General features: G+C 36.3%; 1 protein-coding gene across 4 annotated transcripts in view; it reads left to right on the top strand.

The window, feature by feature from the left end:
- Positions 1-25422, top strand: part of LOC147065134 (uncharacterized) — a 125733-nt gene extending 100311 nt beyond the window's left edge. For all 4 annotated transcript variants that reach the window (XM_085956779.1, XM_085956780.1, XM_085956778.1 and 1 more), the window contains 19 exons: positions 1022-1160; positions 3621-4129; positions 5119-5305; positions 5390-5585; positions 6179-6255; positions 7983-8184; positions 8880-9012; positions 9973-10090; positions 10785-10974; positions 11535-11682; positions 12146-12914; positions 14338-14704; positions 16463-16553; positions 17075-17179; positions 18433-18626; positions 20736-21486; positions 21971-22130; positions 22891-23104; positions 24161-25422. In XM_085956779.1, the coding sequence (XP_085812905.1) occupies positions 1022-1160; positions 3621-4129; positions 5119-5305; positions 5390-5585; positions 6179-6255; positions 7983-8184; positions 8880-9012; positions 9973-10090; positions 10785-10974; positions 11535-11682; positions 12146-12914; positions 14338-14704; positions 16463-16553; positions 17075-17179; positions 18433-18626; positions 20736-21486; positions 21971-22130; positions 22891-23104; positions 24161-24241 (4631 nt within the window). In that variant the 3' untranslated portion in view covers positions 24242-25422. The remainder of the gene's footprint in view (positions 1-1021; positions 1161-3620; positions 4130-5118; positions 5306-5389; positions 5586-6178; positions 6256-7982; positions 8185-8879; positions 9013-9972; positions 10091-10784; positions 10975-11534; positions 11683-12145; positions 12915-14337; positions 14705-16462; positions 16554-17074; positions 17180-18432; positions 18627-20735; positions 21487-21970; positions 22131-22890; positions 23105-24160) is intronic.
- Positions 25423-25746: the final 324 nt, after the last annotated feature.

Below are 25746 nucleotides of genomic sequence, written 5' to 3'. Positions count from 1 at the left end.
AAAAAATCTGTTAAAACAAACCTGTACTCTGTGGAGGCCCATATGATCCTATTAGGATCGGACATGGTCGGAAAATTTTACAATTATAGCGTACGAATTGGATCGGCTGATTAGAGTTGCCACTTCATAACTTTGTACTCCGGCTCTAGGATGACAATAATGTAATATATTCTAAAAATATTTTTTTTACGTAATATAATATGAAGTGAATATCATTTATTTGTTCTTATTTTATGCGATGTACGAGTAATCAGACAAAGAGGCGTATCAGTGTAGTAAAAAGTGCAATAAAGTGCAAAGTTATAAAGCATATTCATTGCATAGATATTATTAACCATATGCCAATTGGGAGGGCAATAACCATGTTTAATGAAATCGCTTCGGATATTGATAAATTCCACTTACGTGAGGTGAATTTAGGTGGACATTGTTTTACAAGTTTTTAAGATAGGGCCTATCGATAGTTCACTCTGTGTGCTACTTTTATTTTTGTTGCTTTATTTTATTACTTATTGTATATGTATATATATATTATTAAGTCACATTTCTCTGTATTTTTATTTTAAAAATTGTTAACACTTATTTTATGTCATGTTTTGAACGCTTTGAATTTGTAATTTGTTATGTTCATTATACATAAATTTGATTTAATTGATGATATAAAACGGAACTGACGGAATGTGAGACAATCTCCTAACGAATTTCTTGATAATCGGAACCCCTTTCATCAATTGAACTATGGCCAAGTCCGCTGTTAGACAAAATCTTACACAAACTCGCAGTTTCGCGTTTCAATCCAGTTTCCAATATTTGAACCAATGGAATGGGTGTTCACAATGTTGTCTGACAATATTTGTTGCCCCGTTTCCTTTTTATCTCTGAATAATGTGGATAACTAATAAATCCTTATAAAATATACCGTTATGGTACCTCCACCACGCAGGCAAATGACAATTCTACGATTCAGATTCTAAAATAATGATCCTATTTACTAAAAGGAGTATCTTTTTCGTTGTTTCAGGGCGGTCAGATTTTGTGGGCGGTATCGACAATGAGGGCCTTGACTTCAGCCAGCTGGAGGCGTACATCGCTGGGGCGGGTCCCGGAGGCTACTTCGCCGACACCCTGGCCGCTTCGGATGACCAGCAAGCCACACCTGGGTAAGCGAGCTGCTGAATAAAATTACTCATGTCTTCAAAAAATGGTACAGTCGACTGAGTTCTAAAGTATCAGCATTTTTTATATGCCGTACGTATTGGTAGACAATTTCATATGGTGTCAAGAATCATCTGGAGTCACTGCCGTCACATTTCTTTGCAGCACTGACGGTGAAAGTGCGGAGAATCTGCACGTAACACTTTTTTCCCCATATAGTTCCAATAGTAGTCACCTTATTGAAAACAAAAAACTCCCAGTCTTGTTTCGTTATAATGCGAGGTATATGTTCCCCCTTATCATTGGACATCGCAGTCCTTTACCGGTGTTTAATGCCAAGCTACTTCCCTTAAAATTTAAGTCTCACCATCCATACTCTAAGGAAGGTCACCCAAGTTATGTGTGTGGTGAAATTGATGTGCACCATTGCACCTTGTAAATATCCAATGTAGTGCCAGTGACGTCCCTAGACAAAATGCCCCTAGGCAGTGCCAAAATGCCGCCACATTTTTTTTATACAGTACTTTTTATCATCCTTTCATGGCTCCAATATCTAAGAAATGTGTTGTATGGATACATTACTAACAAGATATATACCACTAAATCTAATTTAAATGCCATCTCTGGTTCAATAGACAATATTGCGAGTCTAGGGTTTCAGATAGGTACATTTAAAAATACACTTGACAACTTCCAAAACTCGCGAGTGACTGGCAAATATATTTCGATAAATTTTAAATTAGGTATGCACGTGCCATTGCTGTTCACTAAGAACGTGACGTCCAAGGACAACGTAAGTAAACTAGACATCGCGAACCCGACAAAAAAATAAAGTCCTGTTAAAACTTTTATAGTCAGTGATTAATACATTTTGTTTCCAACCAGTGAGCTGAATTTTTTAATGGAAAGATATTTCCGTTATTACTAATTTTATGTAGCTATTTCTATATATCAAGGGTATACTGACAGAAAGCATTATCTCATTAAAACAAGTTCTGAGATAATCGCAAAAAGGACTTTAATTTTTTTTTCAAAGCGTTCTCCCACATAGATTTTTTTATGATTTATAAACATTTTTTCTACATTATAAAGACTAACCTTTATGGCAAACATAATATACGACATGTTACAAGTCCTGTATTTTGTATACGCAGAACGCATTAGGTCATTATCATGTTTTCTATCAGAATAAAAAAATAACAATATGATTTAATAATGTTTCTATTTTCTCACCATTACATCATATGCCTTTGTGCGTTTTACCAGGACGTAGAGCGTAAAATTGTATACATTTTGGCATTTAAAACAGAAAAACAGCAAAAACTGAAATAATGCGTTCTGTCAGTATACCCTCGATATATACCTAATGATTCTCCTCGATTTCCCGCCCCCAAGCGACGCTCAATCTGCCTACCCCCACGGGATGTCACTGTATAGTGCCATAGAAAAGAATAGAACTTTTTTAAAACAAATGTTAATGACCGACCATCAGCTAGCTTCCAATGTAATTTCTTATCGTGCCATCCCCTAACGAAAGTCAGCCATCATCAAGCTGCCCTTTTCTCTATCATCTGCTACCTGGAACAGTTCGGTGGAAGTTCTTCAGCCACGAATTGCGGAGTAGTCTGCTACGTTTTACCATTGACATTTCCTTTGAATGCTGTTTTTTTGTCCTCTCATAATGTGGCCGAGGTACTGTAGTTTCCCGGTTTTGATACTACACAGAACTTCTCGGTCCATTCCCGTTAGTTTGAGGACGTCAATATTAATTTGTCACTAAGCATGATTGAGGATACGACCGTATAGCTACATCTTGAAAGTATCAACTCTCCGTGACCGTGTCCGGAAACTTGTACGTATGCAGTTCGCCGTATCCTACTTCACCGTGAAATGTTGTATCGGAAATATATGGCCGTATATATTAAATACCGTCCAACCTCTTTTGGTCGTATAGTACTGAGATAAAATTCATGTCTAAATAAAACACGGTTCTTGTCAGTTTACACTAAACAGGAGGCCAGCTTGAACATTCTTGAATTCATGAATTTTACCAAAATCAGCTAGGCAAATTGAATTAATGTTTATATTGAATCTAATAAAATTGGAGACCGTATAGTATACAGTCATCTCTTTCCGATAAGAAAGCTCACTGCGAATTGTGCCACTGTGCTGAAATGTTTTACGTACAACTTACATGTAACCCTCCATGACATCCCCTGGTTTAGCGTCCATAGAAGGGATCGAGATAACATAAAAAAACCATACGCAGTCTCAGATCTAGGTTAGCCAAGAAGCCGTTTCATTTTGACAAAGACACTCCTTGCGATCTTAATTTTAGTTTGTATTACCTACTACTGGTCACATTTTTCATTAACCCGTGTTTCTAAATATTTATATTGGCCACACTTACATTCGGTTCGCTGTTAATAACAATCTAATTAATAGGTACTTTTTTTATTCTCCAGTCACCACTTACCAGAGAGCCCCCCTGATTCCGGCTCTGAGCACCCATACAGCCCAGAATCACAAGCGACGCTGCACCAATCTATCATGGCGCAGACCCCCATCTCCCCCTCGCACAACCCTCCCAACAACAACAACAACATGAACTCCCCAACGATGGTCATGAACGCGCCACAACAGCAAGTCTACGCAGAGCTGAAAACCTCCCCGATGCCCCAGCACCTGATGGCGCAGCATCTGATGCAGTTGAACGAAGGCTTCGTTCAGCTGCATCACCACGAGCATCTTAACCACCAGCATAATTTGGATGCGGAGACCAGACAGAATCTTATGGAGATCGGTGCGATGGGCGGCCAGGATATGATACGGGTGGAGCTGGGGAGCGATAGTATTGTTGGGAGTAGCGTCGGGTATCCCACGAGTATCGGGGTACCGCAGCAGTCCAAGAAGAGGAAGCTTTCGGTGGATGGCAGCGTTTCGCAGGGGTCACTTGGCGTGAAATGTGAACCGGGTAAAAACATAAACATACTATTTTAAGAAAAATTATCATTTTTGATAAACCTCAGAAATATCGCAAATAGAAAAAATTCTCGAAAACAAAGTTGGACCGAATGGGACTCAGTGGTGAAGGGTGGAGGTAGGCTGTTAAGATCTGCCAAAAATAGTGCACACTAAACTTTGTCAGTCATACGTATTTGTTTTTATGAAAATAAGATGAAAATTTACAGATGGTGTTGGTTAGTTTTTAAAATACAATTAATCCCTGCGAAACCAAGCCATAATAAATAATAGTCAAAAAATACTCATCTATCTATAAAATATCTAAAATTATGCAATTAAATCATACATAACTTTGGATATTTTATAGATAGAATAATATTTTTTATCCATTTTAGTTTGGTTCAGGCAGGGCTTAATGAATTTAAAAAAATGAACCAATAATATGTGTAATATGTATTCTTAATCCAACAAAAACAAATAAGTATGAATGAAAAAGTGTGCACAATTTTGTCGAATCGTCCAAAATATACCAAAACTATTATGGTTTGGTTTAGGTAGGGTTGAATTTATTTTTAAAAACTAACCAATACCGTCCGTAAATTGTAGTCTTAGTTCAATAAAACAGATACATAATATGACTAAATAAGTTTAATGTATTCTATTCATGGCTGATCTTAACAGCCTATCTCCACCCTTCGCTACTGATGGGACTCAAACACTATTGATCTGTCTATGATGCATTCAAATTATTTTTTATAACCACATATTTTTAACTGACACTATCTCGAATTTTCATGTACCACGTGTAAACAAGTTTCACTTAAAAAAAACAGTAGAATCCTGTGTTGTCTCATTTTAACATCACTGAACTGGTTATTACACCAATTGAAGGAAACAAAATATTGTCACATACAACTTAACATATGGGGAGAACTTCTTTCCCAGCTAACTTTCATAGATGAGACGGCCAATATATTATTTTTCCAATATCTTTTCCAGCCATTCCTGATGAATCAGCCCCACGCAGTCACCAGCCCGCTCCTCATGTCCTAGTAACACTGGGCGGTGCATTACCTGCCGGCGATCCACAAGACCAGAACGGAGATCCAGCTTACCAGTGCATCCGGTTTCAACCGTTCCAGCAGACCGCCTGGCACACCCTCTGCGATCAGTCGCTCAAGCATCTGTGAGTAATTTGGTTATACAGAAAGTAAAATACGTGGTATAAATATTTGATATGGAATTTCTCAATGTTTTTATTCACCTCCAGGCCAGCCCCACATTACCGAGTGGATGCAGACAAAGGCTTTAACTTCTCGAACTCGGATGAAGCATTTGTCTGTCAGAAGAAGAATCACTTTCAAGTGACATGCCATGCGCAGCTGCGAGGAGATGCACAGTTTGTCAAAACTCCCGAGGGATTCAAGAAGATTACCAGCTTCCACCTGCATTTTTACGGAGTCAAGGTAACATAGTCAATACAGTAACTATAATGCATTGATTAATTAGTGGGTATTGTTCGGCAAAATGAAGCCATGTTTCTTGTATAACGCACAGTAGAACCTCAATTTTATTATTATTAACTTAACTATGAAGCGTTATACCATCACGTTGCTTCTCAGTATGGCTACAAATTTAAACACATCATAGTTAACCATATTTTCTACTAAATTAACATAATTACCACTAACTTTATATTTAACACAAAATAATGAAGTGCTCACAGTTTTTAAATGAATGCAGTCATCCAAATCAATATTTACAGGCGACATGTACAAAAAATATTTAATTCAGCCGTATACATTCTATCTTACTCTAATGCATATTGTGGATATATAAGCGTGCCAAATGCTTTCTCACTCACACGGTTAGTTTTTGTTCAGGCCTTGATCTACACCTTGCAGCTGACTAGCTGAAAATGTTTACTAAAATACAATGCCAAACTAAAAATCATACCATATTGCACATAGGATCCCAATAGATCTTGAATATTAATATAAAATTTGCATAATAGTTATTTTGTTAAATATATAATCGTATAATCTTCCTTTCTCTCTAGGTTGAAGCTCCGAATCAGACTATCAAAGTGGAACAAAGCCAGTCGGACAGATCCAAGAAACCTTTCCATCCTGTTCTGTGAGTTTATGAATTTTTTTAAACCATGAAGTAAAATTAATAACGGGTACAGTCACTTTTACCTAAGATCTTTAATTTTCTTTATTTAAAATTGCATATACTCGTAGACTGAGAAAATGGGATGATTAATTTTGCAACCTAATATTATTTTGATATCCATCGTAATGATATAGTACAACGTTTCCCAATTTAATTTTGTTACTGAATATCCTTTTATATTTTATAAAACATGATGGCAGAGCTATTAGTGCCGAGTAGAGGTGGAGCGTTATTGGCCAAATTTGCTATGACCCGAGCGACATCTATATGGAGAGATCGCAATATTTTAAGAAGCAAAAAGATAATATGACCGTTGCTTGTTGTTTTTTATTCTCTTGTATGAGGTAGAATCCTGGACATTATAAGCCAAAGAAAAGAAAATGCTCAACGTTTTCAAGATGTTGTGATTGTTAGCTACGGCTGCTGAGGGCGTTCTGGACAGAACATAGAACCGATGCTTAGTTCCAAAGTGGTGCATCAATGAGAGACTGTCCTCTGTGTTGTGTTTTGCGATTCTTTCCTTATAGGCTTATATTGTTCACGGAGGCTCAAAAAGCTTCGAAGGATTAAATATTCTGAGCAATGCATACTTATATATTCTTTTTTTTTAACACTACAACATGCCATGAGGTCCAATTATAATAGTAGCAGTATTGTATTTAATAATAGAAAAGAAACAATACCCAGGCTTTGAGAAAATCACACAAATATACTGTGACCTCAACGAAAAGCAAACTCGGGGCCCCTAGATGAAAAGCCAGCATCTTACTCACTGGACTACGGGGGCCGTAATGTACATGGTAAAAAATACAGTAGGCGAACACGGATAAGGTGACCGAATGAAGGAATTTATAAGAAAACCAATAGCATCAACTACAAGGCTTCCAGAGGATAGGGAGAACTGGAGAAGGCTGATCCAGAATATCACAATACCAATTTTGGAGTGATCACGTACTGGGTAACGGCGAGGAAGAGACAACAACACTCTTTAAATATTTTAGCCTACTTATTAAGAGAATAAAACATACTGCAGGCAAAAAAACTCCATAACTTAACAATTTCTTTTATTCAACGAATAATTCACAAGATTTAAGAATATAATTCTAATTAATGAACATACATAATTCTGAAAACACTCATGAGAAAATATAGGCAATAGAAAAAATCTTTTTTGAAAAAAGTAAATCGATCGCCTACCATAGCTCAATTTGGAGAGCACTAATGAGCAGGTATTAATAAAAAAAGCCACTAGTTAACATTTGTTGCAATTAAGCATGGCAGTCGTAGCATAATGGTAATGCACAGGACGCGATACCCAAATGACGCCGGTTCGAATCCAGCCGGGTGTTTTTCGACAAAGATTTTTTCTATTGGCTATATTTTCTCATGAGTGTTTTCAGAATTATGTATGTTCCATAACTTTAGGTCAAATAGGTTCCTTTAAATTGGATGTTACTTTTTTTTACTTTTTCCTTGCGGAAACCCATTTGGGAAATGTTGGTATAAAAACTCAACCGTCTGACTTCATGAATATTATTTTGTCGCATGACAGCTGTATTCGTGACAACCGCACAACTTTGTCATTTTCCCTTGTTTCTTTTCTAGACTCCATGTGTACCCTTATTCAAATTCTAGTTGAATCTACAACGGTGTAGAATTTCTTTTATAAATCGCAGCTTTAATTCCAGGGTCGACCTGCAAAACGGGCAAGTCACCAAAGTGACCGTAGGCAGGTTGCACTTCTCCGAGACTACCTGCAACAACATGAGAAAGAAGGGAAAGCCGAACCCAGATCAGAGGCATTTTCAGCTGGTCGTAGGACTCCACGCGCACACGCATGATCAGCATTATCCAGTCGCCAGCCAGGCCAGTGAACGCATCATTGTCAGGGTACGTTTAGTCTTGAAATATATCTTTCCCTATCATTAAAAGCATAGAATTCAAGTTTAGGATAGCTAATTTAAAGTGACACCATGATACTTGACAAGTATATCTTAAGATATTTTCCTTGATTCGGCGGCTTTTATTGAAATCCTCTGGTTGTATGGTGTCTCTTGGATACCACTGTTGTCCATTCACCAATTGAGTTATCCGGGCCATTGCCGGTTCATCAGTTTGCCAACCTCTAGTCATATCATATTATTCTTGTATGCCTTGTTGTTCATTGGTTGATTTTGTGATCTTAATGCCTTATACCCACCCAACATGCACATTTCCATACCATATTGTGCTTATTATAGTTTTTTGATTTCTCTTACATCAATCACCATGATAATACTTAATATAAACTCATAAATAACAGGGTATAATCATCAGTTATGGCAACACAGGATTTGCTGTTTTCCTATAACTGGTGCTGGTCTACAGTAGCATTATGGATGACATGAGTTGTACTGAGAGCATTTAATCTGATAAGGACAGAACACAAGTTATTTCTCTTTTATTGTTTATCACTCTATGATGTATGTTGTAGTAGACTAGTAGAGTGACAGAAAGGGTGATTTTATGTAGGAACAGATTTACACAATCATATCTTATAACCTATTAATAATTAATATTGATGATTTTCACTGTAATATTTTCAGGCTTCCAATCCTGGTCAGTTTGAATCAGATGTAGACTTGTGTTGGCAGCGAGGAGTGACTCCGGATAGCATCTTCCATGCGGGAAGAGTCGGTATCAACACCGACAGACCTGATGAAACTTGTGTCATACATGGTAATTATTCTATTTACCATCTATAAGATTTGTTTACATTAATATAAAATAATGTATTATAATATATTATGTCTAATTACAAAATTCAATATTAATGGTGAATAACGTTTTTGTGCATCAAGATTGATTGGTTTTAACGTTAGAATCTTTTTTCTATCCTATTTGACTTTAGAATTAGAACAATACACCCATTTCTATCAGCTGATAAATCCCTTTTTGCAATAAATATAAAATGAAAAATAATATTGGACATAACCTTATGTGAACTCATATGCTAGAACCTAGGGGCTGCATGGTATATGAAAGTATGGTGAAGCCGGCAAGTATGGTGAAAAAGTATGGTGAAACAGGTTGGTAATGAATTTGCGGCAAAATTTCCACGTTAACATTATACTATATGAGTACGTTATAATGACCAAAGTAAATCCTCCGTGATGCCCTGCATTTTTTTTTCGCGTCGCCATTTCTCGTGAGTTGTATCGGCTGTTGTCGGCATGCTTCATTCAGTTGTATGAGGAAGCCAAATCGTTGCCTATCTCTACTTTTAATACATCGATGGCTAGAACCATCAAAACATTCAATAACAAAAACTGACAACCCGCAAGAATATTGTATCCTGTCCTTTGTACCTACCTATATTCGTAAAATATTAAAAACATTCTATTACGTATGAGGTTGGTGTTTCGAGTGAGGTGCCTTCAGTGGGGTTTCGATAAGTGTATGCACAACCTTTGTCCGTGGCACGAGCTTATTGTGAATGATAACATTGTATTCATCCCATCATCAGTTCTTCTTATTAGACGCCTCATATGATACATCCTGTTCAGGAATCACAAGTCTACTGATGAAATAATTAATTCTTTTGTCTTTATTGTTGTGGTTTCTAATTTTTTACACAAATTCAACAATATATTCATATTTTATTCACACTATAATACATGGTATGATATCTCATTACAGGTAACCTGAAAATAACGGGACATATAGTACAACCCAGTGACGTTCGGGCCAAACAGGATATACAAGAATGCGATACTGCACAGCAATTGAGAAATGTACAAAACATCAGAGTTGTAAGGTTAGAATATTTTTTTACTTATTTATCATCGGAACTTCCAATGCGGGTTTTGGCCGCCTGCCGCAAGCTTCCTCGACGATGATGTCCCTCCACACTCCACGATCCTTCTTTTCCCATCTGGTCCAGGATCTTTTTCACTAGTTGGGTGTCTTCCTTGAGACATGGCTTGCCCAACAGATTCACCATATTTGCCATCTTTGTTTTATACAGCCGCAAGCTTGGATGATGTCCCTGATGATGCTCTTCTAGAATGATGTCCCTCCACACTCCAACCACTGCCATCTACGTGTCCCGATCCTTCTTTTCCCATCTCGTCCAGGACCTTTTTCACTAGTTGGGTATCTTACATCCTTGAGACGTGGCTTGCCCAACAGATTCACCGTATTTGCCATCTTTGTTTCATACAGCCCTTCCGAAGGTCATTTTAAATATCTTCCTTTCAATGATATCCAGCTTCCTCTCATCTTGTTTTGATGAGGCCCGGTATTCCAATTCATAGAGCAACATGGTCTTAGTGAAGGTTTCTATATGGTGACTGGCTTCTACATTTCTATCTTATTAATTTGTTCCGTGTGTTCGACGTTCACGTTTCTCCATTTGGCTCTGTTACATAAAGATATTACGATGTATCCATTGTCATGAGATAACACATGCTACAGAGTACAAATACATTATGCTGGTTTGCTCTCTCCAGGTACTGCTACAATCCTCAGTTTGCACTGCACTCGGGTCTTCGCACGGAGAGTGACATGGATGTGATTCACACGGACACGGGAGTAATCGCCCAGGAGGTGAAAGAGGTGCTGCCGGAAGCCGTCAAGGAAGCCGGAGATGTGGTCCTGCCTAACGGAGAGACTATTGATAAATTTTTGGTCGTTAATAAGGTAGGAATTTAAATTTATCATATTGTTTGTTTTAAGAAAATGCATTATCGATCAATATTTTTCTTTCTGAAGGTTATAATGCTATACCCACTATGGTTTAATATTATTACTAGTGGCACTCAGTCCCCCAAGCCGCATTCAACCCCCGACCTGACCTACCACACCTTATATTATCTTTTTCCATTATAGAATAAATTCTTAGGGCAAGTGTATTAAAATTTTGCATATTGTAAAGTTTTTCAATAAAATAATATAGGTTACCTATAACACAAGGATTATTTTTGGATTTCTTGACGTCATGTACATGTTGATTTCAATGATCTTAGGAGGTAATATGATAAAATTGGTAACTATAGAAAAAATTGTATTCTCTACGTTGGCAGCATTGTTTGAAAACAAAAATATAGTAAAATGGTCGCCTGTTTTGACTTTATTGGTTACTTGTGGCAACTGACACATTTTACATATGATTCATTTGTAGACAACCATATTTTGGCTCGTATCCGAAGTCAATATTTTCATTTTGTTAATTTTTAAGTTATTTTAATTTCCAATTTCAGGACCGTATTTTCATGGAAAATGTTGGCGCTGTAAAGGAGTTGAGCAAGGTGACGGACCACTTGGAAAACAGAATAGATCAGCTCGAGAAAATCAACCGAAAGCTTTGCAAGATCAGTTCACTGCAACGAAGAGAGAGTACTAGCACTGGTATGATAATAATTTATTTACGACATATTATATTTTATTGCTATAGATCCACCAGTATAAGTTGTCCGTTGAGTGAGGGCGCCATATGCTGATATTTGACATATCACTCAATACTTTTTATACTGTGATGAGCTTAGTTCTAAATTCGAACAAATGCGGATTTATAATGGTATATCTATAGTAAAATTTACTTTGGTGTCAAACCTATTACGCCCACTTGCTACAGATGCCTCCAGCTCCACCTTTTGTTCAAGCCAACCGGATTCCAGCATTTTAGAAAACCACTAAATACCATCCACAGGTTGTATTTGGTAGAGTTTACCTAAGAAGACACCAGAATACTGACATGCGACAAATATTCTTGGAGGTGCGCCGCGCTGTGTTGATATTGTTTACATAAAATATTAGTTTGATTTTTAAAATATGTTTTAATCTAATATGGATATTAATTATAATTTTATAGTTGCATCTCGAGTGTCCACCTCCACAAACAACTCGATCTCGGGGAAATCAAACCACAGTGACGGCAACATCTCCATTGGCCACTTCTGCGACATCGCCAATATACCGGTGCCGTACCGCAGACAGCCGCCACAGTGCTGCCAACGGCACGCCCGGAACAGTCCCAGCAAATTAAAAAACCCCCCGTACTGCACGGCGGCTAACGGCAAAAATCACTCCTCAAAATATGGCAATTTTTATCACACAAACAAAATGAACGCCTGCGTTAAATACTACACCGCCAAACACCACAGCCTGACTAAAGAAATATACGAACACCACAAGAATCATCATTGTGAACACGTTTCAAGACATTCTCCGGTGCATTGTGCAAAGCGACCGCAGCATCATAGCAATGAAAGAGACACCAGTGATACCAATGATAAAAAGAAGAATCCATTCTTTATACCTTTTAAAAGAGCAGACAACAATACAAAAGTCCGATCGGAAGATAACATGAAATATAATAAGGATTGTTCTGTTTCCATGATGACCATAATGAAAGACGATGAGAAATGTTCCGCGTCGTCGTTGGGTAGTTGTGATTGGTCGAGGGATGACATGTGCTGCGGTGAATTCGGCAGCAGTGGACACGTGTGCAGAGGGCAGTCTTCGGTCTGCCACGGGAGTTCGAGAAGGCGCGACAGACGATTTTACGGACGGGAAGTTTTGTTCTCGAATAAGTTCATTCAGATTGTCATAGGGATACTTCTGCTGATCATGGCTTTCTGGTGAGTTGCATTATCGAACGTTGATAAGTATTGATGAAAATTATTTTATTAAATAATAAATGGACACAGACGAGTATCAATGAAATAAAAATCAGCACATTCATGTGCCTACAGATTAAGTTATGGAACTTTGTTATAAAATTCATACTTATTCAGTGATGGACCTATTCACTTTGATCAGTTATCATTGAAGGTCTTCCCCACTATCTGCCAGTAGCACAGTATTGTATTGTGTGCTTTATTATTCTAATATGACTGGGCCAATATAGGGATATATATACTGCAATTTAGTCGCCAACTTTCGATAGAAGACCGTACCAAAAGAAGATTATTTGAAAATTCTGTAACAAATTTAAATATATTCACAGAAATATATTTCTTTTTTAATTGTAGCAATCATACCACTCAGGGGACACACTTTAATGTTTGTTTTGTTGTCAAAACAAAACAATATAACGAAAACGGTTGTCAGCATTTCCTCAATCATATCTAGATCAGTAGGGTCTGTTATCTTTTGTTAATTCTGACAATATCTCTTGTAATATATGGACTGCATTTGTATAAATAAGAAGGACAATACACAAATCCTCACTCATCGAATCCGTCATGTGACGCTCTAGTATCGTCACGAGTCCGTCACTCAACGTAGTCAACCGTCATTCCACTCAAGTCCAGTCTCTCAGTTCATGAATATAATCAATCTCTCAATCACATCGATCTCACCAGTATATCCGTACCCGCAATTATAACCTTACGCTGTCATCTTTATTATCTAATTTATTTATTCTTGTATCTCCCCTCACTACATCCAAGCTACAACTACTTTATCTCCTCCACCTCATCTCTGCCAAAAATAACATATTAAATGTCAGTTTTTCTTTTTGAAGTTATACTTCTTTTGGGGCGTTTGGTAGAGAGTGAAATTGAGAGCTACACGCGCACATCGTTACGAAAGTGCGCGACAGTATGAAGTTAGCCGCGAATCAGTCAGCTGTATACTAACGCAAGTGTGATAGTAGAATTGTTCCGTTGCCTAGGAAACGAATTTATTATTGTCGGCCATTTATAATTCGTTACGTAAGCAAACGATTAAATGTCAGAGTGACAGTCGTTACTTTAAAAATAAAAACAACAAGAAATAATTATATAATTTAGTAATATAAGCTAAAGTGTATAGAAATAAACCAACGGCGCTCCAATAAGCGGCCCTTTTTCTTGAGTGTGTAATTTAACAAGATAATTAAGAACTAGTCGAAGAATCTAGGTTATCACGAGTTTTGTTTTTGTTTTTTTACGCCAAAGAAGTATAACTTCTAATGCGCGTACATAAGTACAAATACCGATTTTTTTTAATAAGTACAAGTGTCTTGATATTTTTTCTTTTCTTCTATTATTATAACTGATATAAATAATTTTCTTTTAGCCTGGTCGCTATATCGACACTATACTTCATAGAGTACCACAAGAACAGCATGGCGTCTCTGGAGAAATCGATACGATACGATACGAGCCAGGGGATACTGCATTCACAGCAGAAGTCCGGCAACACGCAGAACCACGACAATCATAACTATCAAGAACCGAAGGGGAATCAGTCCAAGGAACCGCCTGACCGGAAATCCGATTATCAGATGGTGAAGCATCGTGAGGAGATTCAGGAGAGCGACCGACACGTATTCGTGAAACCAGATGGCCGCTCAAATGACTCGCCGCGCAGAAATCCACTCTTGACCACTGAAATGTCAAACTTTATCGACAGCAGTAAAAGTTCTCATAATCCTAATGTTGAGGTAAGCATATCTAAAAAATTCTACATAACTCAAAAGAACTTCTAAAAACTTCTACTATGACGTTCCACTCAGATTTGCATACAATTTTCTATGTACAGATATTGTCAAAATAAGCATTGAAATATAAGGATATATATAGGATTTGTTAGTATTTTTTTTTTCCCGACCATGTCCGATCCTAATAGGATCATATGAGCCTCCACAGAGTAGAGGTAGAGAAGAGAAATGGATGTCAGCCACTTGCTCAACCTATTAGGTCCATACCCTGACTCACACACAAATTGAAAAACAATGTTACTTGCCAGACCCAGGATTCGAACCTGGGACCCATGGTGTGATTGTCCAACGCTTAAGCCGCGGGACCACCATGGGTGTACTAGTGTAGTATAGTATACTATAATTAAATTCGTCTTCAATTTGACATTTCACGCCAACTACATAATGTCATAATATCAAAGCAGACATTTGTAAACAAAATTAGAAAACACCTGTGAAAGATATTCCCTCAACAGCTAAAAGCATATCAACCATTATTTTTAAGATGTATAATCACATAAAACACCGAGAGATACGCACGTAGGTTATGTAAACAAAACAACGGACTTTAAACCAGAAACACGAGCCGCCATTTTGTTTTTGGGGCTACCAATAGAAGAAGAAAATAATGAACTTATTACCAATATACCCACAATATGTACAATTATTTGATTCGAACATCGAACTGCCTTTTAAATTCCTAATATGAAATGCGTGTAAGATACCTGAATACGTGTATTAATTAAGGCGCTAAGTACCAAAAAAGTAAAAACTGTCATTTTTATATAAAAATGTTCTATGTACCAATGCCAATAACACCAACTATGGTCTAAGTGCCTCAAGTAACTCAAAAAATACAGCAAAATATTTAAATCTGGCAACGTAAGTCCGTTGGCGTGTTTTATTTATAATGGTGTAAGTACCACGGCAGTAGTCAACGGCATTCAATATAAAATGGCTGATGACACACTTTTCAAAATGTCTGCTTCATGCAATTTTACTGCAATGACTCAGTATTTTGTAACCACAGGCAATACTACTTTTTGGTACTTAGCGCCTTAATTAATACACGTATTCACCTTCTATCTAGAGTCGAAATACTATGCAATAACTCCAATAAACTTATCATTACTAATATTTTCTCTATATTAGTTTTTTTCAACCGCTGTGCCGCAAGTGTCCTAGTGTGCTGTCAAATTTTCTTAAGTTTTACCTACAATAACATGACATCAAACATTCTCACAATCCACACCCATGACAACGTTCGGCTGATACGTAACCAGCTAGCGCAATTAAATAATCGTTATTCGGTAGCTCATCTACACGTATATATTAGTTGAGCACAGTGATTGATTAGCAAACTAACAGTTCTCACATTTTGAATGTCGTCAGTCGTTTGTTCCTGTGCCATGTCTCAGTCGATTGGTGTCTTATCATGGGAGTTTATCAAAGGATCAAGTGTGCCGCTTTAGCAAAAAATTAAAAAAAAAACACTCCTCTTAGTAAATAAATAAAATTTAATTTGTCTCACATATTCGCTGACATATAACCTTTTTCGGCGGATCATGATTATCCATACAACTCAGGTGACCAAACACTAACTCCAAATCTTGCTTAATTGATTGAAATGCGCTGGCTTATCGATTCATAATATCAGGCCCCATTAATTTTCCAGAGTTATTGCCCTGAGTATTTACAATGTCTTTTTTCTATTAATTCTAGAATATCAAAGTGCCTTCAAAGTTGCCGTACACAGTAAAAAGCATGCTCGGAACTACTAAAGATACACCGACTACCGAAGCCACATACAAAGGTAATATACAGTACAGCATATTTTTTTCCTTTAAACATTACAGCAAGTGCGGCCCAATTACAGTCGTGTAATAGTAGTGAAATAATCAGTTTATATTACAATCAGTGGCGGCTAACACCATAAAAGTGCACAGCACTCCTTACAAATTTATAAAAGAACTTCAGAAGATCACTTCAGAGACAGATACTCTACCAACTAGATCTCCATCGGTGCTATTTAACAATTTCGCATAAACTGTCAGTTTGTGGATACATTTTGTATTGTTTTGATTGAGATGTTATTATTATTTTTTAATATTTTAATTTATTAGTTTAAGTATTTCTACACCCACTGAAAGTTGAGCAACCAAAATCAATCACTTCTCAACTTATGAAAATCTAAATCACAGATATTGTACAATATATCTACTGAACCTACAAGCCACATTTTATGTATTTATTTATTTTATTTTATTATAAACGACACATACATTTAAATGTATAATCTTATAATAATTCATAATTATATTTGTTTATTTTCAGAATCTATGAAAACGACGCTTCCACACATCACTCTTCTGAACAATGACAATGAACTGGACTTTTCAGTACACATGAGAGTGCCGAGCAAGTCCAAGTCTGTTTTAGGTACGGAATCATTCAATCATTAAATATTTTTTTATACCTAAAGCCGCATTTAGACGAAGCGAGCGAATGTTTGTTCTTCCCTCACTCCAGCGAAATTCTTATGCTCGCTCAACAAAAAGCGGAGAATTTCACTGGGGTGGGGGAAGAACAAACATTCGCTCGCTTGGTCTAATGCGTCAATTACACTGAGCTACTTTACGAGCTGTTTGTTGGCGAATTTACAATCTACCTGTAAAGTCGCCCAGTGTCATCATTGAACAAGCTAACAAGCAGATTGTAAACATTCTACCGAGAAAAGTTAAAAGCCGGTCAACTTTACACGCTACACGCCGGCGTGTGGGCCTACTGCGTCCGCGCAGTAGAGCGTAGTAGCAACCTCCCGGTAAAAAAACGAACTACGTTCTGTCAAAATAGTCGCTGGCTTGTGACTTCTCAGCGAATGGAAAGTTTTGTGTGTCATCATCACAATCGCAGTAGCTGAATCGCCCGCTTTTAAATTCGCCAACAAACAACTCGTAAAGTAGCTCAATGTAATTGACGCTTAAATGCGGCATAACACGTTTATGTCAGGAAATGTAAAATTGCATTTTCCACATATTATAATATAGTTATAAGTAGACTAAATAAGTTTTTAATGTTCGGATGTGTTCACCTGTTTTCGGTCAGTTACGAGAGCGGTTAAGAAGAGATCTGCCTGTATTACACGTAGTAAATCATTAAAATTGCTTTCAATATAAAATAAAATTACTTAGAATATAAACCGAGGATTACTCTGATTCACTGTTTAAATAATTATTATCGCTACTGTCATCCGATTCCGCACCAATGTTTATTATCAAATTATCCATATGTGTGTCTACTATTAAATCACTTGTCCTGTAAGAATCTTCGATTTTTATCACATTCTCACGGCATTTTTTCCATTTATTCGAATATTAATAAGAATTTTATTTTTTCCCCCAAATTCTCTGTATTAATTGTTGCTTTTTGGTGTACTGGATAATGTGTTCCCTGTCACATGTATTGATTCTTTCACTTCCCGCATAATTCTCTAAATGGTGCCAATAAATACGCCAGTTCGTTTGCCGATTTAATAATATTATATTTCAAATTGTACTGTTTTTTCATCACTATTAAATATTAAGTTTGTATGGAATTTTTATTTATTTTGATCACCTTGCGGTGCTCCAGAGAACACTTTGAATACCACTGTCTTACCTGATTTTCTCTTGTTTTTTTTTACCAAAATTTAGACTATTTGAAGCCGCAAACTGCCCGTACCGGGGAATTCCCGTTCTTCCGGAATAACTTGCGGCCGAGCACCATGCATGCGCAGGAGGCTGCCCCCGTCTTCAAGACGGTTAACCCAATCGGCCGGCCAGTTAATTGCCAGGCTGCCGAGTTCAATCATAATGGGGATACTGTAGCCGCCATTCAAGGATGTCAGGTTTGTCTTTTTTTATGTTTATTTTAACAACAGGCATGAGGCCCGATGACAACAGTGTTGATAAACTAGTAAAAGTGAAACAATCAAGGTTTTGAGAAATCACATATGTGTGGATCAGAACCAGACTTGTCCACCCCAGAAAAACGAAAAAACTGAGTTAGACATCTCATCGCTATTAAATATTCTATTATTTATTATTTCTTAACTACATTATTACATCTATTTCAATAACAAATGTGTATCTCTTTTTATGCTTACTGTAGTTTAAGGATTGCAACGTTTGGATTTTACCCGATGGAAAGGTAATTTACATAACATTATTGGTTTTCTTCAAGCACAGTAAAATGTCTATTATCTGTACTAATTAGGAATGAGGATAGTCCAGATAAACAAACCCAAATATATCACATAACCTTTTGTGCCTTGGGATACTTGATTAAGACCAGTCATGGTAGAATGGTGTCAGTTTCATCTGGGAGTGAGGCGACTCATTTAGGTGTTTGTATCGTCACTTTCAAATGACACTAACACCTTACCAAAGTGATTTCGTAGTGGTCGCAATGCCAGAAGAATATGTCCTTCCTCCATAGTTCAGATTTGGTCGGTGTGCATTATTTAATTTCACACATAACTACATTTGTATTATAATATTAATGGTCCCAGTATAAGTCGGACATGTTTCGCGTTCAAAATGGTCAATGTATCTAGTAATTAATAGAAAAATTCCAATCCTCACATAAAAAATTGACCAATTGACTTAATCTAATTATAATTATATTTAAAAATGTAATACATAACATCATTAAGTTTGCAACAAATGAATTTAATCATTAGTCTTAGTAACCTTTTTTCCGCTTACTTTTTTTATATTACTTATTGGCTCTCACTATGTAGAGAAGGTAGGTTTCCTTTGGTATTCTTTCATTGGTTACATGTAAATTGTACGTAAAACATTTCACCGTGGCATAGTTTGCCGTGAACTTTCTTATCGGAAAAAGTATTCAGTCTCCAATTTTATTAGATTCAATATGAACATTAATTAAATTTTCATAACTGATTTTGGCAAAATTCATGAATTCAAGAATGAAAATCTAACCTAACCTAACAAATAATCCAGTATATTGGCTATTTTCAAAATTTGTTTCCTGCTGGCTTCCTGTAAAGTGTATACCGACAAGAACCGTATTTTATTTAGACATGTATTTTATGTCAATACACTACAATGATGTTATACGACCCAAAGAGGTTGGACCGTCTTTCTCACCGTCAACCTCAGCTGAGGCATGGTCTAAAAAGATCGTAACTATGTGACGCGCGGATTGAGCTAATGAAGCGTGCTGCACGGAACATAATTTTTCATAAACATTCAACATGCGCCCATTTAGTGTTATATGTATTGTTATATTAGTAATAATAATAATATATTCATTTGCATGTTTTCTTTTTTGAGTACAGGCATAACGTTTTTTAGTCATCTTTACACGATATAAGAATATATTCTTACGATGCCATCACAAAAAAAAATCGACGTACTGCCACCTCGAATGCCGCTCGGCGATTGGCGGCGTATGGGCGACAAATGCGAAATTTTGTCTCACTTATTGTTGAAAATACTCACCCGCGTGCGTATTGTAATATTTTCATGTTACCTATTTTATTCCAAAAAAAAAAATTAGCTCATGGAATTCTATATGATATAAGGAAATAGTTGGAATAAAAAATATATGATTATCGTTTTCATATCTTTACAACAAGAGGATTTAAAATATGCCGTTTTGTTGTTATTTAGTGTAGACAGGCATTTTGAAAAACGCTGAAGATTTTATGATTAAATTAGAATTCTCAAAAAAATATAGTTATTTTTCAAGAACATAGTTCAATCTTTCCAAATGATGATCATAGTTTATTGCATTCATTAGAGTATTGTCTTCGTTTGGTGCATGTATATTTGTGATATGAATTGCGATTATTTGCTGTATCATTTATGTATGCTCTTAATATACGGCCATATATTTCCGATACAACATTTCACGGTGAAGTGTGATACGGCGAACTGCATACGTACAATTATCTGTACACGTCTTTCATTATTGTTAATTTGTCTTACAGGTGTTTTGCTGCAGTGATATTTCTGATATACCCAAAATAGTTGGTGAAGAAAATACAGGTCTGGTAATCGATGACCTTGAATCGCCGCCAAATTCCAACATGGCCGAGAACATTACCGATTCGAGACCGGTAGCGGTCAAAACCGACACAGTGATAAAGAAAACAAAAGATTTACCTGTCAAAAACACACAAAGAAGCGGACCGGAGACTCCCAAGAACATGAAGACCAATGTCAAGTTCCAAGACCAAGGCGAGCTACAATTCGACGGCATTATCAACGACTCTAAAGACACTAATAACGTATTGCCAAGCGTTGAACCGGAAGAGAGAGTAGTCAAGAAAAACAAAATTGCACCTATCCCCTTATCGCCAGACCGGCATGTAAATCTGACAGGCGGACGACTGACGAATATTGTCAATTCGACGGATGCGCTGTTAGCCGAAGACTTGTCAGTTGATAAAGATCTGAATAAAGAAACATTGGAGCTTGAATTGACAAGAAATTTGGTGCCCAAGTCTAATTTTACCGCTGTATATGAAAACGGGGCGAAGAAATTTACCCCGAACGCTTCGAAAGGGCAGTTCACTCATACGACCAGCGGTGATGCTGGAACTAAGAAGAGCGGAAGTAAATATTTGGACAGCGGAGAGAACAGGACAGCTGATAGTGAGAGAAGAGCTAAGAGGCAGGTGGTTGCCATTGTTCAAACAGAAACTGAATTGAATGAAGAAGATGATATATTTCCAGATGGTAAGTGTTTATGTTGAATAAATATTGTATGTATGTATTATATCATTGATATACTAATCAACATTACTATATTGTATGAGAATTTCACAGTTATTTATTTGTAAATACTAACAAACGTGTTCTTCAGATAAGACAAGTTACATTTGACAACTGGTGAAAAAGGTCTCAACTTAACTAGCAATTTTCTTTACAACTTTGAGCAACACTTACCTAACCCTAAATATGATACGGCAATTGTGTTGCTGTTAATAGTTCCCCAAAATATGAAAATAGTAGTCTACGTTGCCGAAACTTTCCATCTATTGCCTTTGCTTTCTGGCAGCATGGTTGGTCAATATATCGAATACCGAACGCAATTAGAAGTCCACAAAATTATTATGTACCTATTTTACCTTTGCATTGTCAATAAAAAACAATAGTACTGAATAGATTTACTTCAGATTTGATTTGGTGATTGATTGACCTAAAAATCGTTTCATTTCAGAAACTTGCGAGCATGTCGGGGTCTCAATAAGTGGAGCAGCCTTCAATGAGACACTAGGAGTCAACACATTCTGTTACAATGATGTCAGATTGCTGAACGTCACATACAACGTGCCACTATCTAAATATATGCCTGACAGAATGATCGTGCTGACATTCTAGTAAGTTTCTCATTTACTTTATAATTGCCAGATCGTAACGGTTCTATATTTGTATATATCTTCCTATATACTTACTCTGTCTCTTCCTATCCTGGACAGTGTCCATACTTGCTACATGATTCACCCCTTCACCCATTAGAGTCTACCAACTATACCTTATGTCTGATTGTAAAAATGAGTGGACTGTATGAAGTGTTAGGTTGGAACAGCAGTATGAATGGGGTTCACGTTATAAATGTTGATAAGACAATAACAATTTATACTGCCTTGCATAATGTCACTTTCGAGTCTTACTGTTACACACCCAGGAGGGGAGGGGTATGGAAAAGGAAGTTTGAAGTGAAGTTTGATACAAACAATATTATATACGCAATTCGCTTTCTTTTAGTATGAGGTTATTTATTCTACGCACCATATTTATTTTCACTTAAATATATGATAAATCGAGTACATGGGTGAGGATTCTAGACTTTCATTTGGTTTTGTAGATCAAATTAGCACCTATTTGCCACTACAACTCTCTGTTTTATTACTTATAACATTTTTTGAATGTTACCATTTGTGTACCTTTGTAGCCTGTCCAGGGCGATAAACCGGTTAACTGCCGAAAGCGAACTTACTCGCCGTAATTACACCAATTCTTACGTTAATTACTTACTACCAATTAACTAATTGCAGCATAGAAGATGTTAAATAATAACATATAAATTAGGACATCCTGTTATGAATGCAAGGTCTAATAATTATGTAATGTGTTCAGCTCATCAAATCTGAAGAGATTCACGAACTGCCTTAACAACCAGACGGTATACACGCAAGACACCGACTGTCACTCCAAAGACTCGGCGCATGTCGTGGACGGTTACTCCAAGGCTGTCTCCAGTGGAACTAATGGATCCAGTTTCGATATCAATGTGAATGGAGTTAAGTCGAAGAACATGATGTTCAGAGCTTCTCTTTTGAGTAATGATGAGGTAACAAAAATATGAATTCATTGTATAATTATATATTCTATCATCATATTGTTTTCCTTAATAAATTTACTTTTACTAAACAACAAGCTGATATTATGCTCTTTATTTCCTTGCTGAATATCCTAGTTCCTGTCATATAATTTTCAAATTGATTAAAAAAAATTAATAAAAGCTGAATATAAATCGAATTTAATGGTGTAAAAAGTTTCATTTCCTTAGGAGTCAAATTCCAAAAACATATATTTACTTAGATCAGAGAATACAGAAATAATGAGGAATGCGTTATACCCGTTTACACGTGCATGGATTCACTGCTGACAGTACGTATTATTGCGACCATAACAAGAAAATGCATGTGTTAATAGGTATTGTCATGCAAGTTGCAAGATTGCACGCATGAATCAAAAAAGTTCAGAAGCTTCCGAATTTTCATGCGATAGCTGGGATTATTTCGATCTGCGCCTGCGCAGTAGAACGATAGAGGTGAACCTGCCAGCAAAAAAACGAACTACACCACGGAGAGGCTGATTTTAAGGTTAACCGATTTTTACGACCTGTCAAATAGTGCTATAAAATGACAACATCGCGTCTCACTTAATCTTGAAGAATGAGATTGGAGAGACAATCAGCACTTTTACGTGTAAACAGTTATTGTCACAATAGTTTAAAATACACACTATTGCTGCCAGTAAATTCATGCACGTGTACAGGCGCTATTACCTTTTTGATGTAGAAGTAACAATTATTGTCCAATTCTCAAGTGTGGAGAAATATGGAATAAACTGAAACTGCCTTCTCTTAGTTTTATGAAGAAAATAAACAAGTTGAATAATTTTATTATAAAATCATTTTTCTACTACCTATATATTATCATGTTCTACATATAATACACAACTAATTATTTTAAATACATTATTACTGTTGTTGACAAAGTGAGTCTTACGAGTTGACCATCATACCACCCAAAGGCACAATAAGGAGTCGAATAAATATTATATTTGTTTTAAAAAGTATTTTAATTTGTTCTTTATAATAAAATTTTTCTATTTTTTCCAGGACGTTTGCAACATTATGGATAAAAAAGCCAACGATTTTCTGGAGTTCACTATCCGTCTATACAGAGAATGCGACGGGTGAACGGCTCGTCACAAATCAACATGGAGTTGTACAACAATTTTTGACGATGTGATGATGATCAAATCTAATTACGTTCTATATAAATACGTGTAAATGTATTTTTGTAAATAAATCTACCGTAGGATGAACATATAAGTGGAAACAAATGACGGAAATGTTTATATTATGTCGTGATCGATACACGATTAAATATGTAGATTTTGTGATCACACTTTACCACTATTTGTACATGATTGCGAATCAATTAGCAATGTTCACAGAATCATAATTTATCCGTGTATCGATCAACCATATTAGAGTCTAGCCACACTGTACGGTGTGAAAATGAATTGTGCCGTAGTGTCTTTCCTGGTTCTGCAAATTACCAACGCCTCATGAGTAACTGCACCTTTGTGCTACTCATAAGATGATGAGTGTAGTTGCACTCTATCTCGAAAATCTCTGTTGTAGTTCTGTAGCATACCATGAAGGTGTAAGGAAACACTGGCTTTGCATCCTAACCCTTCCATCCAGGATTACTGTGGCACTGTTTATACCAATGCATGTGCAATGATTATTCTGTTTCTGCAATTCCTCACAGTGGCGCCAGGCCCTTACTGTGTGTGTTAGCTGTGTTTAAAGTTTTAAAAGGATTGATCAGATGTAATTTAAAAAATGTAGATTCAATTAAGAATTATTTTTTATTATTAACACTAATTTCTGTACATACAATGTTTTATGGCAACTTTATTCTGTGGTGATTACATCATCTGAGTACCTACGATAAGTTGAACTAGGTATAATATTATTACCTATTAAACATATTCTAAAGGAGTCCAAGGAATACATTCCATATTTTGTAATTTTAGATTACTTTTAGTAAGTTATTTATATCCAAGGTGTCTTACTAATTATTGAATCTTATTTTGTTTAACCAATATTGATGTTATCGATAATGAAGTCTTGTATAGAAAGTAACAAAGAAGGCATAATATTGTGCATATATAATTCTTAATTCAAATAATTTTCCTAGTGTAGCCAGTATTGAAGCATTAAAATTCACAATAAAGTACCTCTAAATAATATTAGGTATACTTGTGGTATTGGTAGGTAAAAATTAATGCATTAAATAGACAAAAGGTGTCTTATTTTTAATCAGTGTAAATAAATTATTGATAATAAATGAATTTATAATGTACATCAAAATAAGCAAAACTATTTTTTCAGTGCATTCATCAATACTCTTAAGTATTTTGTCAAGAATAATTTACACAGAGAATTTACACATTAAAAATAGAGGTGTACCTACATTATTAGAGTAATTGGATCGTTGATATCTTTAGTAGAGGAAGAACAGATTCATCCGGCATTGCGGAAATTGGAACGCCGTTAGTATCATTTGAAAGTAATGATACCAACACGTAAATGAGTTGCCTACACTGCCAGAAGAATCTGACACCATTCTACCTGGTTAATGATATAATTATGAAAATCGAGTACCATAATTAATATATCTGTATCAGGTT

The sequence above is a fragment of the Rhyacophila brunnea genome, unplaced genomic scaffold (assembly GCF_057557595.1).
Source record: "Rhyacophila brunnea isolate RB1 unplaced genomic scaffold, BYU_Rbru_1.0 scaffold_6, whole genome shotgun sequence".
Lineage (NCBI taxonomy): Eukaryota > Metazoa > Arthropoda > Insecta > Trichoptera > Rhyacophilidae > Rhyacophila > Rhyacophila brunnea.
The sequence above is the reverse complement of the archived record's forward strand: the minus strand, read 5'-3'. Positions and strand labels throughout refer to the sequence as shown.